This window comes from Chiroxiphia lanceolata, chromosome W, assembly GCF_009829145.1.
Source record: "Chiroxiphia lanceolata isolate bChiLan1 chromosome W, bChiLan1.pri, whole genome shotgun sequence".
Classification (NCBI taxonomy): Eukaryota; Metazoa; Chordata; class Aves; order Passeriformes; family Pipridae; genus Chiroxiphia; species Chiroxiphia lanceolata.
Window position 1 is genome coordinate 1,314,820 of NC_045670.1, and position 16,655 is coordinate 1,331,474.

Consider the following 16,655-nt stretch of genomic DNA (forward strand, 5'->3'; position numbering starts at 1 on the left):
ATGTCTCAGTAACTGCAATGAGATCATGGGCCTGCGACTGCACATAGATTTCTAGTTCTTCCTGTTTATTCCCCATGCTACATGCATTAGTGTACAGGCACTTCAGAGAGGTAATCAAGCAACAGGGTTCCCTAGAAGGCATGTGAGAGGATTTGCCATAGCCATACACACCCTTGATGTGATTAGCCCTATGATTCTCATCCCGAGAGGCAGCCAAGGAACGTGTCACAGCACTGTTTGGTATGACCTACTCCCCAGGAGGAAGCAATGACATGAGCATTGCCACTTTGGACCCCATACCCCAAGTCCTTACTCCATCTTACACTGCTCATCTTAAGCTAGCATTGCCACGCTCATTTGGAGTAGCAAGTCCCATCTTAAGAGTCAAGCTCCCTAAAAATATATCTGATACTCCTTGTTTTCCCCTCATGTAACATTTATGCCTCATTCTAATACTCAAGCACTGTACATACCTCATTTATGTAAAGCAGCTTAAAATGAGTTACACCTTTCATCAGCAAAAACACAGCCCGAGACAATCTCTTTGGATAAAGATGTGCTCCCACCCTGATGAGGGGAGAAAGTATCAACTCACAGAAAAAACTTTTAATCAGCGGTCCCCAATACCATTGGAACCAGGTGTAGATTAAGCACTTCTTGAGATATCAGCTAAAACTGACATCATTCTCTGTAAAAAGCTGTTTGAAGCACCTAAAAGGACTAGGATGCTAAACTCACGCAGCTTCAATACAAGGGAGCCAGGGAGTGCAAGGAGATGCAGGCTGCCACTGTGCCCCACATCACCGCGCCCGCCCCCTCCTCCCCCTCCCCTCCCCGCATAGTCCTGTACCCACCTCCAGGAAGGATTCTAACGAGTCCTCTGTCTCTCTCCTCTTCTGGTGGATGGAAGGAGTTCAGAGTCCACAGTCCCCGAAAACACTTAGTCTGTGATGTGGCACCTAGGCCTTGGAAACCACTTACAGCACACACACGGAAAATGTTTTCCTTATACCCAGATGGGGCACCGAGAGGGCAGGAACCCAGGGAAAACACCTGCGTCCTCTTGCCTGGTCGAAAAAACAAAGCAGGGAATTTCCTCCCCCTCACACCCCCACTGTCTGCTCTGTCACTTAGGTGCGATAATCTGAAGGAGCCTCCCCCGTTTTGGGTGGAAAAAAAAAGAAAAACACAAAGGGACCTCATTAGTACCCGCTCACTACTGTGGGGGGGTGGGGAGTAAAAAGAAAAATATGCAAAGAAATCGGAGTTGGGCCCAGAGCCTTTTGTCGTCATGCTGGGCAGCTTGACCACCTCCTAGGCTCAGTGAGAGGAGAGAAAACAAAAGCCAGAGATCCCTGTATGGGAGGCGATGAGGAGCTTTGCATCCAGTCACGGAGAGCAGAACATAAGAAGGGGAAGATGACATAAAAGACAAGCTCCCCGCCATCCCTGCCCACCACGTCTCCACCTCACCTGCTTGCCCCGGTAGAAGAGGCGCTGGCGGTCGGGGCTCACACAGAAGGTCTTCTGGATCTTCTCCCGCAAACATTCAATCTTGGTGAGACGGCTCAGATCATCAATAATATGGGTCTCAGTGCCGTCTATGGTACGAACTTGGATCCACATGGTGTGCGCCTTCTGCTAGCTCAGCCACGCGCGGTGAAAGAGAGGTCTTGTGCTCCGAGTGAGTGATAACAGAACACCGAACAGACGTTTCCCTCACTTCTTTGTTCAGCTCAATTGAAGCAGGATTTCCCCTCCCGCAGGCCTCGCTCAGAAGAGCGCAGAGAGGTAAAGGAGACCTGACCCAATCCTTGTTTACTCCCCAAGCGTACCTCGTAATCACACAAACAGAACCATAAGCTCTCCAAGCCAGCACAACATGAGGCAAAGTCTGGCGGGAACTGCCACAGGCTGGTCTAACGAACACCACCAGGAGCCATCACCAACCGTCGGAGCGCGTTTACCAGCTTCTACCACTCTCTTACAGAGGTCACGGCGCGAATAGTGATCTCGCGAGAGCCCTCAGACAACATTGGGAAGTGGGCGGAGGATAGATAGCATCGTCACCTCTCCTTCCGCACTCGGCTTTACACAAAGTCACGCCCAGCCCTGCCCAGCCCAGCCTTCTCCTTTGAGCATTCTCTGGCTGGCATCTTTTTTCCTCCTGCTCGGTAGTTGTATCAAGGACCTGAGCGGGGGAATAGTTTAATCCGCACGTAGAGAAGCGGCCATTATCGTTCCTATGGGAGCCAAGCGGGAGCGTCTTCTCCTTCCCTCACAGGGCAAAACATCTCTAGTCAGGCCTGCAAATTATACTAATGACATACAAAGTGATTCTGTGCTTCCACCTCTCCTTTTCAGGCACACACGGAGTCAGGACCCAGCATGTCAGATGTCACAGTGACACAAAAGCATGGACCTGACATGGCATAAATAAAAAACAAGTAAAACTGCTTTGCATCCATCGGTGAAATCTAGGACCCAATATTTCCCAGTACAAAAGTGCCATCAAAACCTCAATTCATCTAGATCTACCTCTGCCTAATAAATCCAGAATAGATATGTCTGCTCTTATCATATTAGAAAATGCAGATGTGGGTCAGGACAAAAACCTCAAGCCTCCTTTTTTAACGCAGATCAGATGTGTGGGTTTTATTTGCTACATTTTTGCTCAAGACTCTGAAAAAGTCTGGACTTTTCATGTATACTGGTAAAATGGTACTGTAAAAAACATATCTGCTGCAGTACTCTGTGGTGCTATTATACCTGTTAGCATTGAAGCCTACATTTTTTAGGGCAGAGTTTGCAGCAGCTCCATTGCCCAAGCAGTAAAACTTTAGAGACTGAGATAACAAACTGACATGTTCCAGATGATAGAGATTTGGGTTTGTGACTTTTTTTGTATAAGGATGATATTGAAGATCCCTGTATATTAATTTCAGGACTGACATAATTCACATTGTGTCCTAGGTTGAGTTACTTTTAAGGCCTGATTTATCAGTATTAAGCACTTGCAAAGGCAGATGAAATAAATCTCTTTGCCTTAGCAGAGAAAGAGATAAGGTGTTAGTGGCTCTCACAATATAGTTTGTTGCCGAGCAACTGAGTAGGAGACCTCCTCTGGCCAAACTCAAAAAAAAAAAAAAAAAAAGGGGGGGGAGTGAGGAAAGATAAGTTCATGAGGTGGTCTTGCTGACTGTTTCTTGAGGTTGCTTGCCTAAATAGCCAGAATTGTTTTAAACGGGGTGGAGAAGTGGAGCTTTTGAAGTTTTTGTAGTGACTACTGACAAGTTCTCTTTGAAGTCCAAAAGCCCATTTGCTTAGAGAAATGTGTGTTTTGCTGTAAAAATAGGAGTATATATTTATCTTTAAATTATAAGAATGTTTGTATGTATTTGGGTTTTGAATTGAATGTGAGGCAGAAATATGTTTATGTTTTCCTGTTTTCCAAGTTATACTCTCATAAAAACAAGAAATGCATAATTAGATCTTACTCATCTGAGGGCAAAACACAAGAATGATAATTTCTCAGTCCACAACCAGAAAACACAGTAAAATACAACTCAAAAGTATGTTTGTGTGAGAGCATGAAGCGATGGCCATCACGCATGAAAGTTGTGTGAATGTATGCATGTGAATGTATGAATATATGATTATTAATATATTCTGGTTTTGCTCACAAATGCGTAAACCATATTACCTCACATATGCATAAGCACCTTTGGATAAAGAGTGGGAGACACATAACCCTGAGTTAAATAAAGTTTCATTTGCAAAATAAAAGTTTTCAAGAACCACATGGAACAAAGAGTTGAACCAAGCGAAAGACCATCAGTCAGGCCTGGATTGTGCAAAAGAAAAAGGGGGAATTGTTGAAAGAATCTTAGATGATGCAGGACATATACTGCTTCAAGCCTGCTTGCACAATCCGGCCTGCGTGCCGGACGGCAGGGACCTGTGTTCTCCAGCAGCAGATGTGTGTCCTTGAGCAGCAGATATCAGAAAGCTGCATAGAGGAAAACAAGGAAGGAGGTTGTTATCCAGAGTGTGAGAAACCAGAAGATGGGGGGGCCTGGAAATGTGCCTTGGCTAGTAGAGCCAATAAAGTTATAGTGTGTGAAAGTAAATGTAACCAATAGAAAGTTAGAATAGAGCGTGTGAACCCTGTAGGACCCTTGATAATGTATGTATTTTTGGAATAAAGTCAGAGCATTGACTGTACCTCTATGAGGATGTGTCTCTGACTCTCGAGCTTGTTTTTGCATCTTCTCGTTTTACTTCAACATCTTCATAAATGACTTGGACGCAGGGAAGGACGGATGGCTACTAAGCAAGTTTGCAGATGACACAAAACTTGGAGGAGCTGTTGACTCCCTTGAAGGCAGGGAGGCCCTGCAGGGACACCTTGACAAATTAGAGGGCTGGGCAATCACCAATGATATGAAGTTCAAAAAGGGAAGGTGCCGGATTCTGCACCTGGGATGGGGCAGCCCTGGATGTATGTACAGACTGGGGAATGAGATGCTGGAAAGCAGCCCTGTGGAAAGGGACCTGAGGGTCCTGGTCGACAGCAAGTTGAATATGAGGCAGCAGTGTGCCCTGGCAGCAAGGAGGGCCAACCGTGTCCTGGGGGGCATCAGGCAAAGCATCGCCAGCCGGTCGAGGGAGGGGATTGTCCTGCTCTAATCTGCACTGGTGCAGCCTCACTTTGAGTACTGTGTGCAGTTTTGGGCACTGCAACATAAGAAAGTTATTAAGCTATTAGAGAGCGTCCAAAGGATGGCGGCGAAGATGCTGAAGGGCCTAGAGGGGAAACCATTAGAGGAGCGACTGAGGTCACTTCTCTCTGGTGACCAGTGACAAGACCTGAAAAAAAGGCATGAAACTGTGTCGGGGGAGGTTTAGGTTGGATATTAGGAAAAGATTCATTACCCAGAAGGTGGTTGGGCACTGGAACAGGCTCCCCAGGGAAGTGGTCACAGCACCAAGCCTGCCAGAGTTCAAGAAGCGTATGGACGATACTCTCAGGCACGTGGTGTGGTTCTTGGGGTGGTCTGGTGTGTGGGGTTAAGAGTTGGAATCGATGATTTCTATCCATAAACTGAATCTCACTGAGTACTGCAGCAGATATGTTTTTACATAAAATTTCGTCCTATATTTAAACATGTTATTTATATGAATGACCACAATGTTAAATTAAAACCTACACTCTCAAATATACAAGATGAGTATGTAACTAAGGTATCAGAAAATGGGACTATGCAGGGTTATGTAAATCAAGCTAATACATGAGAGAAAACCATACTCTTAGAAAGGCTCAAGAACTAAGAAAATGCTGTAAAAGTTTTTAGTTTTCTCACTTTTGCTAAAGAATCCATGTCAGTAAAAATGGAATTAAAAATATTGCTAGATACAACTATGGTTAGTAAAGGGGTTTTTTCATTTATTGACTTTCTTTTAAAATCCTGTTGTGATCCTCATGAGACAACAGAAGTTACATGCAGTAATTGTGCAGCATCAAGGCCTTCTGTTTCTCACTCTGCCCTCACAGCAAGTAGGCTGGGTGTGTGCAAGCAGTTGGGAGGAGACACTCCTGGGACAGCTGACCTGAACTGACCAAAGGGATATTCTATGCCATGTGACATTGTGCTCAGAAATAAAAGCTCAGGGAAAGAGGAGGAAGGCGGGGGGTGGGTGGGCTTTTGTGGTTATGACATTTGTCTTCCCAAGCTGAGGCCCTGCTTTCTAAGAAGTGGCTGGATATCTGCTTGCTGGTGGGAATTAGTGAATGAATTCCTCTTTTTGCTTGGCTTGCGCACGCAGCTTTTGCTTCACCTTTTAAACTGTATCTCGATGCACAAATTTTCTTGCCTTCCTTCTACTTTCTCCCCGTCCTGCAGGACACAGGAGTGAGCGAGCGGCTGTGTGGGTACTTGGCTGCTGGCCAGGGTCAACCCGCTATACCCCTGCTGTGACAATACAGGCTGCAGAGTGACTGGCTGGGTAGCAGCTCTGCAGAAAAGGACCTGGGGGTCCTGGTAGACAGCAAGCTGAACATGAGCCAGCAGTGTGCCCTGGCAGCAAAGAAGGCCAACAGCATTCTGGGTTGCGTCATCAGGAGCATAGGCAGTAGATTGAGGGAAGTGATTATTTCCCTTTACTCAGCGCTTGTTAGATCATCTCTAGAATATTATGTCTGGTTTAGGTCCCTCAATGCAAGGAAGATGCTGACAAGCTGGTGTTAGCCCAGCGGAGGGCTGGCAAGATGGCCATCAAGATGTGCTCTATGAGGAGAGGCTGGGGGACTAGGCTTGTTCAGTCAGGCGAAATAAAAGCTTGACGGGGGCAGTGGGGGTGGTGATGGCAGCTAATAGCAACCTTTCAATACCTACAAGGAGGTTGGTAGGACCTCTTAGCATGATCTTCTCCCCCCCACCCCCAAGCAAACACAACCATGCTCCGGTATAAGTAAAGCTGATTAAGGTGCGAGATATACTCTGTCAGACAACATTCAACTTGCTCTTGAATTGACCAGTGGAAAATACTGGTGGGACAACCGGGGGAAGGGAGGGCAGAAAAAGAAAAAGGAAAGAAAGAAACAGCTCTAGATCATTTAAGTCGAGACCTGTGGGATCTTTTGGGTTTGAAGACAGCTAGGAGAAATAGAGCTGTACTAGGAAGCTTGGTCCAAAGAACTAGATCTATGACAGCGGAGGGCTTCACGTTGAGATCAAGGGTGAATAGCTTTCCAGCATCCTCTGAATAAACAACACTGACTAGTCAGTTCCAGATGTAAACAGAAAGAAAACTAAAAGAAAATGAATGTTTGTCACAGCTCCCCCACCTACACACACCCCTCCACACCCACCCACCCTTTTTGTGTGTATGCATTGTCAGGCTGGACTTGCCACAACAGCTGAGTATCAAACGATCTTTGCCATAACATGAAGTCTCAGAAGCAGAGAGTAGGTCTAATCCATGTTCCCAATCCCATCTCAAAACATTACAACAGACTTGTCCTTCAGCTGTAGCCTTCTTGGTGAACAGTTTTTCTAGACTGGATAATAAAACAAGCAGTGAAGGAGAACCAGTCTAGATACTGAGATGATCTCATTGAGGATCTGAGCAGCTGTCAATCTGTGTCAGAGGCAAACCCCATAGTCTTCTCCATAATGTAAGAAAGACATTTTGATGGCTTTATGGGCACCAGGCTTATGGTCTCCATCTGCGGGTTGCTTGTTAGATGATATTGAAAGGTAAATACAAAGTGTCACAAATGATGTCTTGTGTTTTGTCATATGTAGGCAGTTAACTTTTACTGAAGTTTCTATTAGCTGATAAATGCATAGATCTTGCTTGCTAGAAAGTTTTAAAATAACTTTTCTCCCCGTAAGCTCAAACTATTAACATTTTAGGCCAATGCAGTAAATGACCATGGCGTAAGCAAAATTAGAGAAGACATATTGTTTTAGTATGGTCACTGGCTAAGAACACAAACCTGTGACAGATTGTGTTATAGGAAGACTAAGATGACTGCACCTACTGGAAATGATAGATCTTAAGGTCATCATGGCTAGGCTTCGCGAACGAAGATTTGAGGAGGGCTCTACCCACGTTTGTTACAAGCGCGCTGGTGGCTAAAAAGGCCAATACGAGACAGGCACGTCCGGTTGCAAAAGGCACAGCAGAAGGACTCCTTAGGTGGAATATTCTGCAAGGCACGAATCTTTCTGCGTTGTCTTTTCTCCTCGAGAGTGATCCTGCGTGCTTTCTCAAAAGCATCAGCAGCGTTATAGATTGTGTGTCTCCAGACCTCCCGATTGGAGGCCAGAGTAGACCAGTTATGTTGATCAATATGGCCAAGGCTGAGATGTTGTTTCAGGGAGTCCTTGTATCTTCTCTTTGGGGCTCCTCTCTTGCGGCAACCAGTGGCAAGTTCACCATAAAGCAAGATCTTAGGGAGGCGGTGGTCCTTCATCCCATCAACGCTGTCTCCGTACAATCCTAAACATCCACTGGTCAGATTATGTGACTAACACGTCTGTTCTAGAACAAGCAGCAATCACAAGTATCGAGTCCATGTTGCTGAGAACACAGCTGTGCTGGGCAGGACACGTCTCGAGGATGAAGGACCACCGCCTCCCTAAGATCTTGCTTTATGGTGAACTTGCCACTGGCTGCCGCATGAGATCTTAAGGTACACATGAAGTAAAATCAATGTTTTGTAAGCATAGGTACACCTATGCAAATCAGATCAACTTGACTATACTTTCTGCTTCACAGGTGGCTTCTCCCTCAAATCTCTATCTACAAAAGAGAAACATAATTTAACTCCAATGATTACAAACACAGTCTCAATATTTTGCCCTTTGTTCGATGCCTTAAGCCCCTAATGGTTTTTATTTTTCTAATATTTGTAGGACTTGTAAGTTTTATAAGTAGGTTTTAAAAGCAGCAACCTCCCTCCTTTGTCCCTTGTCCCTTATCCTTTTCCCTGTAGCACCCTTGTTTATACATTCCTTAACCCTCTTACCCCATTCTATCCTCCCTATATCACTTATAGCCCCAAATCTAATAGAAATGTTTAGTCTTTTGTCAAGGCAAGGCCTAGACAGTTGACAGAACAGCATATCTGGGCCTAAACCACAGAATAGGTCAAGAATTAGGTAACTATGTACCCTTTGTGCTCTGATGATGGTGAAGGTGATGAAGTAGGTGGTCCCAAAATGCACCCCAGACCCATTTCAGGGGGTGGACCCTGGGGCGGTCCAGAGTAAAGGCCACAGGGTGGACACATCTGGGATTGGATGGATGGTATTATAAAATGTAACCTCTCGGGCACGGGGGGGCGCGTCTTGTAACATCTTCTGCCTTGGCAAATAAACCCTTTCTTATCTCACCCCTAATTAACTGCTCCGGGAGATTTTTTCAGCACCTAAATCCCACGGCAACAGTTGGTGGCCCGTACGTTGGGGAGACCTGGACCGGGACTTCTTCAGACTGGAAAATTTCATCGTGCAGGAATATTCCTCAGGAAGCCGGCTTTTATCTGAGATAATTCCCGCCCCGGTCTGAGAAGCCCAGCTCCACAGAACCCACGGAAGCAAGCACGGAGCATAGAGGTGAGATAAAAAAGAGCGAATAAGGAAACGGTACTTATTTGGTTAGTTAGCAGCTGCGGGAAAAGTTTGTGTTCCGGGATAGGGAACACGGGTTACTGGAAAGTTAACTTAAAGACTTGGGCCCAGACAGTCGCGAAAGTCGCTTTCCAGGAGGTGAACGGGTGGTTCACCATCGCAGGTCAGGGCGAGTTTCAGCCTAGGGCTGTGTGGTTTGGAGGGGACGCCCTCCGGTGCTCTGACGCTGTGGGAGAGCCGGTGGGGCTCTGGGGTCGGTGCGACTCAGTAAATAGCTGAGGGGTTACGTAACAGCCTTGTAACCTAAAAGTGGCAAGTTTGAAACCCAGTGTGTGACTGGGGTTTGTTTTTGTTTTGCAAACATGGGTTGTGTAGATTCAAAATTTACGATCCCTGAAGAATCCCCCCTAAGTCTGGTTTTAAAACATTGGAAGACTTTAACTGGTTCTGAGACAACTTTAAAGAAGGAAGAATTGTGTAGGCTGTGTATAGATGCCTGGCCGTTGTTTGGCCAAATGAGAGGAGTAGCATGGCCGGAATTTGGTCCGTTAGAACTAGGTACAGTGCTTCGATTGATCTCGCTTTTACATGTAGAACAGAGGTGGCAGGAAATTCGATATGCAGAGTTGTTTTTGAGGCTGTTAACACGCCCTGAATTAGGTGTAGGAGATAAGAAAAATGAAAGTTCAAAACAGAAGGAAAAAGCAGAGATGGCTTTAGGAAGAGGGAAAAGGAAAGATCGAGTTGAGGCTGCTCCTGTCCCACAAATCCTATTTAAAAACACGGGGAATGGTGATTTAGATGTGTTAATATCACCGGATGGGAGAGAAAACAGCATGGGAGCTGCAGGAGGAGCGGCTCCTGGACCAGCTCCTGCTGGGCAGGCAGGAGCCATCGGTGGACCCCCTGGTGCGGATCTAGCTGCACCGGGAGGGATTAGGCAAATTAAGGCCTCTGGAGAAGTTAGCTCGGGTCCAGCGGGAGCAAGTCCTGTCGTTTTGGCTGGAGTACGCACAGAGGTGCAGGTGAAATCAGCTTTTGTTGAAGCTGCTTGCAGCGCGGCAGAGCAGAGCGAGAGTTATGCAGATGCTGCGGAGCTGGCTAACCCGGAAAGAACATGTAGTTTGGTTGCAACAGGAGTAACAGTAAGAGAAACTCCCGGCCCCACAGGGGCAATGGTTGCGGGGGCTGCCCTGCCTGTTCCAGCGAGCGGGGAAGCAGTCTGTAGCTCTGCAGCAGCTGGTAGCTTTGCCGGGGCAGATAAAGTTGTCATAGCAACAGCAGAAGTGAGCTCGAAAGTAGAGGAACGAGTAACAGCTAAAGTTGATAGTTGTATTAGTAACAGAGTGGTGAAGGCTGAAAAGTCAGCTTTTAGTAAGGTTGCTTTTGGTGTAGTAACATCAGGAAAAGTTATTATAGATGTGGCATCTGTTGTAGAAACAAAAGAGATTTTGGAAGTCACAGCGAAAGCGCCGCCGGAATTAGCCAGTGCAGAGACGGCAGCAGGCATAGGAGTCGCTGATCTAGACAGTGACAGTGAAGCGAGGGCGTCGGCCCCAGGGGGGGCGACGACCCTAAATGTAGAGGTGTTTGTGAGAGCGAGTAGCCCAGCACCACAGATGGGTGCTCAGGCAGTTGATTCTATCCGTGGCGATATCGATATAAGAACTGTTAGAACGGAGTTGCATACCCCAAGTGCAAGAGATATGAGTTGGGTAAAAATGTACGAAACCAAGCAAAGAGCAAATGAATCACCCACAGAGTTTCTAAACAGATTAAAGGATGACATCGAATCAGATATGGGAAAGAAAAATCTGGTGTACTTATTTGTAGGACAGTCCACAGATGATATAAGAAGAAAATTGCAAAAGGCAAGTGGTATTGAAAGGGACATCGATGAATTATTAGAGATAGCCTGGACAGTATATCAGAACAGAGAGCAGAAAGCTAGTACGGTGGGCAGTGACGTGATTATAAGAACAGCCATTGCCGCGGCAACAGAACTCCCGGCTCAGAGAGCAGGGGAGGCTTCTGGAATGGCCGTTACCACGGCGATGGAACTGGCTGGCGCAGTGAAGAAAAAAGTGTTACCTGTGTGTGATACAGTGAGAATGCGTGTGACAGGAAAAGATCCGGGGACAGAGAAAGCGAAATTAGAGCAGAGAGCGATCCCGAAGTTTAAAACTGTGGCGAGCACAATAAAGCGGAGACAGGAAAAGCTAGTCCTAGTTGTTGCTCTGACTAGTGAAGAAGTTTTGGTTCCTACTAGTGTGGTCCAAGCAGAGACAGCAGATGCGAGTGCCGGGGCAGCGTTAACCACGCGCACAGAAAGAATGGGTCCAACTGCGGGACAGGCAAAATCTGGGTTTGATACAGGAGGTGCTGCCGCCTTTGCAGACAGAGCGGGGGCCGCAGCGGGGGCAAAGGCAAATTATTTCCTGGCTGTGGCCAACACGAGCGGAGCAACTCATAACACCTTAGCGGCTGCGAGCAAGAGATCGGCTGGGGTGCAGAGGCTGCAAGAGAGCCTAGAATGGTGTCTGTGGTTAGAGTCCCAGCCCAACCTAACACGGGACCCTCCGCTCCTCCCATCAGACAGAAAGGGGGGAAGAGAAGATAGAAGCAGTGTAAATTCCCGGCGAACACAAAAACTAAAACCCGCCGGTGCAATATGTGTTATAAGCAAACCAACCTGGAAGTTGTACCACTAAAATTCAAGCTGAGAACCATGGGAACAACTTTTATGCAGAAATAGACAAATGTCTCAACTGCAAATGAAATACACCAGACCAAGAGTGAGTAGATAAAGGCCTTCTGACGCAATTGAAAATCAACTTGCACTAAAGGTGGTACAGAAACATGCATATATTGTAATTATTGTGTTTCTTTTGTTACTTTCTATTTTATATTGTTTTAAGCTTCGCTTATTGTTAGCTTAATTGCTAAGAATTGAAAACTTGTATTGCTTTTGCTTTTGTTACATGAATTGCTTCAAAGCGTGCAATGTTTATACTTGCGCATATCTTGTTCCAATGACAATTTGTAAACATCTATGTCTCTCTGCAGCTTGTGGAAGAATTTCCCAAAAGCAGTTTGATGAAAGGTCCATAGAATTTTCATGTGATAGTGGAATCATGTTTATCTATTTATGTTTTAAGATGCTTTTTATCTAGTGTCATCTAGGAATGTATGTGAACCTGAATTTGCAAAGAAAGTCTTACGCTGAAACAGAGGACGGATAAGAAAGTGACATCAATGCTGTTGTGAAAAGCAGCAGAGCCGAGAAACCACAGAGTGACCCTTTGCCTGGATGCCATCACAGCTTCTGTAAAGCAGCGGTACTGCTCTAGCAGGTTCAACACTGCATCATGGGGATCCTGGTTCTGACTACTAACCAGGAATTTACAGCACTGCAACAACACTAGTTCCGTGGACTCTCCGATAAGACCCTAAAATCTGGCTTGCACCATTGCTTACAATCCTTGAGACAATCTGGTAACATCGTTGTTGGAATAATTAAAGTTGCTTAAATAGTTTGCTGAGAATGCTTTCTTAGCTCTATTGCTTTGTTGGTATTCATATATCTATAAATGCACCTATTTTAACAGGTGAAGAAGCTTTTATCCATGGAGGCAAGGAGTCCCTGTAAGACTACTCCATGAGGTAAAGATGATTGACTGCAGTCTGGGACAGGTTGGAACAGGACAACCTGCCCCCGGTAAGGCCTAGAATTCTTCCAGAGAGTATAAGCTCTCTGTGGTGAGCTACTGGCACTGCCAGGGTGCTTTTTGCATCCAGATGCAGTCTGCTTCAGGTAAGCTCTTGACTGGCCTATTAGATCTGTGACTGGCAGTTAATCGCTTTATGTGATAAAAGCACAAGCTCCCCTCTCAGAAGATTGAAATGCAGGAATTCCAAGATCCAAAATTCCTGTGAAATTGTCATCGATAGTCACACTTCATCGACTCCCTAGTTACATAAGGAGGTTTATTTGTAGAATTGTTTAATGTTTTAAGATCTGCTTCGCAGGAACTGCAGAAATTCATCATGTCACCTAAGCTTGTGAAGCTGGACACTCCTGCTCATCTGTTCCAGCCCAAGGACTGAGTTTATGTTAAACTGAGACTGAAACTCCTGCAAGCCAAATGGAAAGAACTGTTTTTAAGTCCAGCAGACCATCTTCAACGTGGACAGTTATCATCAAAGACCCTGAATTTCACCCAGGAAGAAGAAAGACCTCTGTTCCTGAGACGAGTAGAGCAGCAAAGACTGCTACAAAGACTGTTAAAATAGTGTTTAAGTTTGCTTCTCTTGTTTGTATTGCTTAGTATTGCTAGGAACTATGAATTAAGTTTAAAACCTAAATTTATATTTGGCATTAACAAAATGCATCAAACATTCTTTATAGGGTGAGTGCTGAATTTGCACTATAGATTTGGCTAAAATTTGGCAACAAGTTTAAATTGCATATTGGTAATTCTTAAAGATATTTCATTAAGTCTATTTCTACAAACTTACTTCATAGTTACCAAGCTAAATCTGAATAGATCAACCACTCATGTTAGTATAAAAACTGCATAGCTTGTTATATGGTTAGTGCTATGTATAAGTAGTAGAGATTGAACAAGATCTTTGAGTCTTGTTTAATCTCTAAAGGGGGGACTGATGCCTTAAGCCCCTAATGGTTTTTATTTTTCTAATATTTGTAGGACTTGTAAGTTTTATAAGTAGGTTTTAAAAGCAGCAACCTCCCTCCTTTGTCCCTTGTCCCTTATCCTTTTCCCTGTAGCACCCTTGTTTATACATTCCTTAACCCTCTTACCCCATTCTATCCTCCCTATATCACTTATAGCCCCAAATCTAATAGAAATGTTTAGTCTTTTGTCAAGGCAAGGCCTAGACAGTTGACAGAACAGCATATCTGGGCCTAAACCACAGAATAGGTCAAGAATTAGGTAACTATGTACCCTTTGTGCTCTGATGATGGTGAAGGTGATGAAGTAGGTGGTCCCAAAATGCACCCCAGACCCATTTCAGGGGGTGGACCCCGGGGCGGTCCAGAGTAAAGGCCACAGGGTGGACACATCTGGGATTGGATGGATGGTATTATAAAATGTAACCTCTCGGGCACGGGGGGGCGCGTCTTGTAACATCTTCTGCCTTGGCAAATAAACCCTTTCTTATCTCACCCCTAATTAACTGCTCCGGGAGATTTTTTCAGCACCTAAATCCCACGGCAACAAAATACTTCTGTGATGTTACACAATTAACCAGTCTTAGAATCAGGTCTTTGAAAGCATACCATGATGCATATCTATCATTTTAGAGACAATGAATTAATTTATTTACTTATTTATTTTAAAATAGTTCAGTTGAAAGGGACCTGCAATGATCATCTAGTCCAACTGTAATGAGACTGGGTGACTGAAGTTGTGAGAAACTTCTGAATTTAAGTATTACAATAATTTTTAAAGTAAATTTTTGCTTTCAACATTGTAGGTATCTATTTTGTGTGCATGGACAAACATATCTGCAGATAAAAAGTTGATGCTTGCAGATATTAAATTGCATTTGAACTCCATGTTCAGACAAAAGTTATATTATCTTCCAAGGTATGTATATAAAGAAAAGTTGTATCTAGTATTGCCAAGACCAGCTAAAAGACGTTCAACTTGAGTCTTCAACATTCTTGCTTTTTTCCCCTAGCAAAACTGGTTTAAATTGTAATTATTAAAACAATGAAAGTTGAAATCGATACTTAAAAAGATATTTTGAAATCTTGAACTGAATTTATTCTCAACAAGGCTAATGCTGAATATGCTTCCGTGTAAAGTAAACATATGTTCCTTTAACTTTAATCTCGCATGCCAAAGTGTGATTTTTTTTGTTGTTGTTGTTGTTCTCTGTAATAAAAAATTCTCGTTGATGCCATTGGTTTAGAAGCTTAGTAAGCTGCTTCAGCAAATTAAGGCATGATTAATAAGCTAGGATCCAATTTATGTGAATGCATCAGTGCGAAAGCTGGTGATGAGAAATCCCTGCAAATCCCACTGAGTTTATGGCATAAAGCCTCTACTCTAGCACATCTGTCATAGGTTCTGAAATTTACTTGTACCACAGATTTAAAAAATAAAAATAAAAAATCCCTTTGTACCCTCACTCCAGCTCAGAAGGGGTTTTGTGTTCCCAGTCACCAGATTCTCTACAAGAAACCGCTACGTGAAATGCAGACCAGTCATCTCATGCATAAATATTACTTTTAAAACAAAATTTAAGCAATTCAAGCACCGGAATTTGCTCCCATGAAACACTTGTTTAGACTTCAATGGAAGGAACTGAATACGAGCAAAGTAGTTTTTAAAGAAAATATTAACTTATATTTTACATAGAAAAATGAGTACAGAAAAATCCAATGCATAGTTTCCTTTCCTTAGTGATAGGGATTCTGAGTTTCATAAAGTCAAGATAAAGTTAATACATCACAGGAATTTTTGAATAAAAGTAAAAAAACCTCATTACTCTCAGGATAGTCATTATATCTGACTGAAAGACGTTATGGCTTTTTGATATTTCTTTTCTTGGTTGCAATATTGAACTCGCTCTCTTTGATTCCAAGTTTCTCCAACAAAATTCTTTGTTTATACACACCAAATCATAATATATGATGTCCTCAAAATAATATCGGAAGCACTTACTCATCATACTTGATATGATAGACAGCTTCTTCATCAGTGTTCATGCAGTCTGAGTAAGATGTGGACGGTCTACTGTCCAAATAATTTGCATTCTCGCTAGAATGATCTTGACTTATGTTTCCATTAGTCCTTTTGTAAGAATCGCCACTCTTTACTTGAGCTTTACCATTCTTATGTCCTTTTGTTGCTCGAGTAACGTATTCTATATGGGCTTCAAACCAGGCTCCAATGCTGACATCACGGGCATCCACCAATTCGTTTATCTAAAAGGAAAATTTGATAATGAATATTTATTTTCTATAATCCTGGTTAAGAACAGAAAAGAAAGCTGACTAAACTACTTAACCATCAGTGAAAATTCTACACTGCTGATTTCAACTGGTTTGGGCTTGTGTGAATTAGAGCAACGTTCAGTCATTCAAGTGTTGTGCTTTAAGTATTTTATTCCTCTACTGTTAATAAGATCTGTTATGAACACAATTTGTATAAAACATATTTTTAAAAGTTGAGGCCGATTTATTATTTTTTAATCTGCAAAGTAGCTTAATTTCTCTTTCCGCTGAACTTTGTCTTGCTTCATGGAATTGTTCCTTATGACTAAAATAAGCACGTATACTTAAAATACTAGCCCACAACCAGATTTTAAGACTTCCCCGAACTTCCAAATTGGAATTACTACTTAACTCAGACTCTTTTTGACCTGCACTGCCACTGAATCCTTCAGCGTTTGAGAAAGACTTGGAGAGCCCATCTCCTTCCCCCTTCCTAACGAGGCTGCTGTCATAACCAATTGAGACTGGTGCTTCCATAAATCTTTCAG

At 43.8% G+C, this 16,655-nt stretch overlaps 1 protein-coding gene across 1 annotated transcript in view; it reads right to left on the minus strand.

The window, feature by feature from the left end:
• Positions 1–1,626, minus strand: part of LOC116780085 (E3 ubiquitin-protein ligase UHRF2-like) — a 202,820-nt gene extending 201,194 nt beyond the window's left edge. Inside the window, exon 1 of the mRNA XM_032674568.1 lies at positions 1,474–1,626. Within this exon, the coding sequence (XP_032530459.1) occupies positions 1,474–1,626 (153 nt within the window). The remainder of the gene's footprint in view (positions 1–1,473) is intronic.
• Between the last annotated feature and the right edge of the window lie 15,029 nt (positions 1,627–16,655).